The 6,499-nt window shown below is 44.3% G+C and overlaps 1 protein-coding gene across 1 annotated transcript; it reads right to left on the bottom strand.

Moving 5' to 3' along the window:
- Positions 1 to 1,585: 1,585 nt before the first annotated feature.
- On the bottom strand, positions 1,586 to 5,082 carry LOC117938979 (arg8-vasotocin receptor-like). Its single transcript, XM_034863986.1, has 2 exons — positions 3,906 to 5,082; positions 1,586 to 2,354 (listed from the first exon to the last, which is right to left on the bottom strand). The coding sequence occupies exons 1-2, from the start codon at positions 4,867 to 4,869 to the stop codon at positions 2,071 to 2,073; spliced, it is 1,248 nt and encodes a 415-aa protein (XP_034719877.1). The 5' UTR covers positions 4,870 to 5,082; the 3' UTR covers positions 1,586 to 2,070.
- Between the last annotated feature and the right edge of the window lie 1,417 nt (positions 5,083 to 6,499).

Genomic DNA, 6,499 nt, shown 5'->3' with positions numbered 1-6,499 from the left:
TCCTTACCTAGGTACTGTCAGGGCCCTCATACTCTGCTCCTGACTGGCTAGTAGTCCTTACCTAGGTTCTGTCAGGGCATGCCCTCATGCTCTGCAATAGAGATGGTCCCATACCATTTTTTGCTTCCCAATACTGATTCTGCTACCTGAACTTGCGTATCGGCCGATAGGAGTACTGATCCGATACCAGTGTGTTATAGATTTCATTATGTTTTAACAGCTGTATACCTCTATCGCTGTATGGATATAATATGATTTCTATCTTCCAGTTTGACAGTCAGTTATAATGGAAAAATAACATAAATAAACTACTTTAACATAGATTTTCTGCAGAGCTTTGTTACGTGGTATCGGATCGGTGCATAAACTCCAGTACTTCCCGATACTAGCGTTTTAGGCAGTATCGGAGGCGATACTGATACTGGTATCTGTATCGGAACATCTCTACTCTGCAACTGACAAGCTAGCAGTACTAACTGCGCATGTGAGACTCTGTGCCCCACTGTGTAGCTACAAGAGAGAGCTCAACACAACGGGTGAAAAGAGGAGCTGCAGCAATGTGCAGTACAACAAATACAGGGTGTTTTCTGGAAATATTAAACCACATAAACCTATTCTGGTACAACGTCTAAATACAATTACCAACCTGAAAATGAGCAAAATAGGGTGCACTTTAAGAAATTTACTCCAAATTCTAGCCCCTCAATCATAAATATTTTGGTTTACTGACAACAAACTTTGACATTTGAACTGATTGTTCTACAAAACAAAGGATTTGAATATGTACACTATTTGCTGACGCTTTCTAGACCAAATGATTAACCAACAATCAAGAATATAACTGTCAGATTAATTGATAATGAAAGTAGTGATTAGTTGCTGCAGCCCCTAGTACCTTTTTTAAAGCGTTGAAACTGTGCTGTGATACATTTGTGTGTAATACTGCAAATATTAAGAAATATATATTTGGATAGTCCAACATGATGTTAATATATCGAATATCAAACATGTTTTGTCAACAAAGTCTGTAGGAGTACGACGTGCAGCAAGTGGACCTGAAGACTTTACATTAGACTCTTTACATTTCACACATTTAATCTGGTGACTGACCCAGACTGGAACAGACCCGGACCGGTCCAACTTGGTCCCAGCAGTCGTCACGCCCAAATCATTTTCACAAATAGCTCAACAGTCCTTATGTGCGAGTAGTTATTTTTGTTATACCAAGCTCACTCACTGACTATAACCTCAAAGATCTAGAGAAAACAACCCGACATGTAGCACCCAGGCTCATGGGTAGAGAGCAGGAGTTTTAAGCCAAGACCACTTAACTGAAATAGAGACGGAGCAGGGACCCCCTACTACATATGTTTTAGAAAATGAAGTTGCATATTAAACTAAGGCTCAAATAACGTGCAGGGCAGCCTAAAGCATTTATACACATCTTTTTTTAGGATAGAATACTAATTTATTAAAATAGCCTAATAATTGATGGCACGATTTTATAAATCATGATTTTATGTCAAAACATACATGTGGCACAGTGAATCCTTAGGATGAACTGTATCTGGGGATGGATATGTAAGTGACTACCTTACCTATAGGCCAGTAAGCCTTTCATCAGTGGGGATTTATATTTGTTAATAAATTGTTGTACTCATGTTAAGAATTGTTAATTTTTGAAAAGAAAGCATTGCAATAATTTGAACTGTTGAAGATCTCTTGTATAGAGACATGCATGGACAAGCTAAAGTTTACTCATGCATCACAAAATGAATCTCAGTGTGAACAGATGATTCTAAAGAAGTTACATTACAGCAAAGAACACAGACATCATCCATCAGGCTAATGGCTGAAGTGGGTTTGTTTTGGCTCCGTTAAACCGACAAAATCTCCAAACCGGCGGAGCGTTATTAAAAACTTGTTTTCAAGCAGCCGTGTGAAGCTAAAAGAAACAAGCGAGCTGTGGATTTGACCGCGCCCTCGATGAGATCATACCTTCCCTCTCCATAAGCCAGCAGATTGAGACCGGTTCATGTACTACAGACACAAGGGTCGTGTTTCCAGTGTTCAGGATGCAGACGGGGGATGCGGAGAGGGTCCAGGGGGTGGGTTGAGGTCTCTGAACGGCTCGGAGAGGCGCGGACCCTGCAGGCGGGACAGCAGCGTGGTCCGGCGGCTGCTGCTGACCGAATCCTGTTGGCTCAGCTTGGCCTTCAGCGGGCGGCAGCACGGCATGCTGCTTGCAAAGTCCGAGAGGAGGTGGCCGCTGAAGACCATGTAGATCCAGGGGTTGCAGCAGCTGTTGAGGCTGGCCAGCAGGGCGGTGAGCGTCACCGTGGTGTTCTCAGAGTCTGCAGAGACACACAAGATTTATGAGGCACCCACTGAAATGTTAACAACTAATCAGAGGTGTTTACTCTCACTAACATGCCTGCCAAGTGTTTATTCTCCGCTCCAGACCCAGTGTGAGTCTGTAATCACTGGATTTACAGTTTAGGACTTTTGCATTTAGGAGTTTTTTCCAGGAAAACAGAACTGTGTTCTTGCCCCGAAATAGTTTGGCATTCTATCAGAATATCTGTTTGTATACAACTATAAGATCTTGTAATGTTTTCAGTTAGTTTAATGGTGGAAAACTAAAATGTAACTTCTTTCCTTTCTAACAGAATATAATTTAAAGCATTTTCATTAGCTTTGTCAGAAACTGTGATTTTTCAATTTTTAATTTGAAAACTTGCCACTTATGATTTCAGGTTGGAAAAGAGAAGCTGCTTTTGTCTATAGTCTGAAATAAAGACCCATTGCTACAAAAACACTAAAAAATGATGTAAATCTAAATTTTAAAGACCTTTTTATGAATGCTGTTGTATCGATTGTTGGGGAACTGAAGTGTTATGAGTAGAGATGGTCGAGACAGTGGGATAAATATCTCTTTTGTGCATTTAGAGAGAAAATAAAACCTACTGCATACGGTTAAGTTAAATGAATGTGGACTAACAGTGGGGATCAGTGATTGGTCGTTATGTATGCACGTAAACAGTTTATTCATGTTTCTGTCTGGCTGCTGATTGGTCGACTCCCCCTCTCCCTGAACACAGTCAGTCCAGAGAGCCACAGCATGTTGTTGTTGTGGCTTGATTACATTTTGATCAGTACATTTTTGGATTTAAGTAGCTTTTCAACATGTTCGGTTTCAACTGTTCCTCTGAAAACGAATTCCTTTCAGAGTCAGAAAGCCTCTGAAAGCAGCACCTGTGAACTCTCATGAGTCAGTAAAATTCTCTTTGGAAGCCATAATGAAATTCTGCAGCTCTGTGAGCAGCGGCTCCTGCAGACGGGTTTTTACAGGCTTTGATGCAGCAAAGTAAAATTCTTATCCTTAGCTCCATCATATGAAGATCACACCACACTGACTGCACAACTATGTCATTATTCTTTGGAACAGTTTGGCCTCGTGCAACGTTTCCAGTTGAGGTAGTACCACTTATTCAGTGTGATATACTACACTTCTATAATTTTTATACACTTTAACTGATTTTTACACGTCATGAAACTACTTCAAAGGTAGGCTAAAATAAGAATGCAGATATTTGACCTATAATAAAAACTCAAACATGATCAGTCAGTATGGTGACAGGTTATATATTTTAATATATTCCACTTTTGCTTCGTGATCTTTCACACCTGCTTGTTGTTTGAGAAAGTGGAAATACTACATTTTAGTGAAATATCGCAATTTTCCCATCCCTTTTGGGTACAATAAAGTGCTGCATTTTAGGAGGCCATAAAAATAGGAATTATGTGTTAAGAAGAGGTGCATTTCCACACAGGTTGTTTCTTTTTAGCATATCACTTCGTCTAACGTTAGTGGAGAGATGGCGTCCTCACAGCAGGACACTCACCGTCCCAGGAGAAGGTCTTGTCCCACACGGACCACATCTGCACGGTGAAGAAAGGCGTCCAGCACACCACGTACGCCAGCACGATCACGAAAGTCATCTTCACCGTGCGTAATTTGGCGCGGGAGATGGTGCTGACGCTGCTGACCGAGCTGCGGTTCAGAACCCCGTTTTTGGACTCCGCCGCCGAGCCCGCGGTCTTATTCCTCCGGGTCTTATACTTGAGGTTCATCCAGATGGTGCGGCAGATCAGTCCGTAGGAGAGCACGAGCACGGCCACCGGCACGAGAAAGATCCCGGCCGTCATCCAGGTGATGTACGCGCGCAGCCCCCACGGCTGCACGAAGTGTCCCCAGCAGTCGTAGACGGCCGAGCCGGGGTGCACCTCGCTCAGGGAGAAGATGAAGTACTGCGGGACGCTGAGGACCAGGCTGCACGCCCACGTTGAGCCGATCATGATGTGCGCGCGCTGCGTCGGCTGCTGGAGCGTCTGCAGCGGGTGGCAGATGGCGATGTAGCGGTCCAGGGTCATCATCACCATCATGTAGGTGGAGGCGAACATGCCCAGCACCTGCAGGTGCTTGACGATGCGACACAGGAAGTCCGGGCCGTAGAAGCGGTAGGTGATCTCCCAGCAGAGCTGCGGCAGCACCTGGAAGAAGGCCACCACCAGGTCCGCCAGGCTCAGGTGCTTCATGAACAGGTGCATGCGCGACAGTTTCCGCCGCGTTTTGTAAATGGCCAGCAGCACGCTCACGTTGCCCGCCACTGCCGCGAGGAACGCAAGGCTCAGGACGGTGATCTCGAGCTTGGCCACGTCCTCGTTCCGTCCAAACGGGTCGGTGTCATTTCTCTTGGCGCCGATGTCTCCGGCGGCTGCGCCGGACTCCAGCGCGTGCGTTGAGTTGAACCCATCGGTGCAGTTTCTGCCCGTGGAGTTGTCGGAGCTCTCCCAGGGGAAGAGCATGGTGGCCGCTTGTCCTCCGCGCGCGCAAAAGTGGCTGCCCGGCTGCGCGCTACCGTTACCACCGCGCGACTGTGACTGAAACTCCACGTTTACTCCACCATGAACGGGACTGTCACCGGGTTGCGCGGAAAGGGAACCGCTCAAAACTCATAAACAAGTATCCACAATTATGTTTCCACCCGTGGCGCACAGCAACAACAACACTGCTACTGATCCAGCTTCTTTTAAAGACTCCGGCTCCGAGACTAGAGACCAGCCCCCTGTACCCACACACTCAAAACCCGTACCCACACACTCAAAGCACACAACCCTTAGACACACACCCTTCCTCTTCCCTTCCACTTAACAACACACAAGGCAGACTGGAGCCTGCAGGGAGCAATCTCTGGTGTAACTCAAGAGTCTGTGTAATAAATAAGCCTTTTTTGGGGGATAACTTTACCCAAAATTCAAATTTAAAAGGGAAAGACATTAAATAGCAATTGGAAAAGAAAAATAAACACAAATTGAAGACAAGAAAATGAAAAACAAAACCGAAGGCAATATTTTTATTTGAAAGCTTTTGCTTTTAAGGATTTCCAGGATTTTTAAATTTCATTTTCAGTTTCAGGTGAACAATAATTATTTATATTATTATATAACTTTTAATTTGTGAGATTCCAGTTTGCCCATCTGTGCTACACTACAACAACCAGATCATATTCAATGCCAGAAATCCCTGTGGCGTTTTTATAAATGTGTAAGCAATTTATCATATTCCGCACAAGCTGTAACCACTCGGTAACAGATGAACGTCCATGGAACAGATGTAATGTAATTAGTATATTATTAACGCCGACTCCCCCACCCCCACCTAACTATCGATTTAACCTTTTCTTTATTCTGACCGTCACCGGACCCATGGTGTGTCTGAGCGAGTCTGTGCGACACCGACGTGTTTTTGTGGCAATTATCTCAGACAGCGCTCATTTCCTCAACACTGAGCGAGAAACCAAACAGAGAGAGAAGTGGAAAACTTCTGCAGGCAGAAGCATTAAATAACATTAAATAACATTAAATATCAAAGCTACAGCTTTTTTCCCAAGGATTTTCTAGAGAGGCCTATACATGATGTTCCATTGTGTTCCTGTGGGCAGAGCAGTGCTCGGATTGGCCGCCGTGCCCTGCTCCCAAAGTTCAAATCATTTCACCTTTGACCTTTTTGCAGCTGACCTTTCAAGGTGCAACCAAGTCCAGGATGTGCCTGGGCTTTGCCTCTTTTCTCTGTGCCCTACCTCGCGGTTTTGCCACAGATCATGTGTAGGCAGCTCAGCAACAATAATGTCCCTTTTGTCATTTACCTCAATGAATTCTTTAAAATCCAAACTTCACAACAAACCAACAAGTCCAGCAACATGTCTAACAGAGAATTACACACTGAAGAGGTTACATGTCATCCTACACACCGTATATTGTAATTTCCCGCCAATGTCCTCCGGAACGATGAACTTAATAACAGAGGAGAGGAGCACAGTGAATATTTAGTTCTCCACCTTCCCCTGTAATGTGAATCATGTCCAAATGGAGCTGAAGTTCTTAGCTGCTAACAAAACAGTTTAAGTTGCAGAACGTTTAACCATAAGTTAAAACA

This window comes from Etheostoma cragini, chromosome 23 (genome assembly GCF_013103735.1).
Source record: "Etheostoma cragini isolate CJK2018 chromosome 23, CSU_Ecrag_1.0, whole genome shotgun sequence".
Lineage (NCBI taxonomy): Eukaryota > Metazoa > Chordata > Actinopteri > Perciformes > Percidae > Etheostoma > Etheostoma cragini.
Note: the sequence above shows the minus strand (reverse complement) of the source record. Positions and strands in the feature narration are given on the sequence as shown.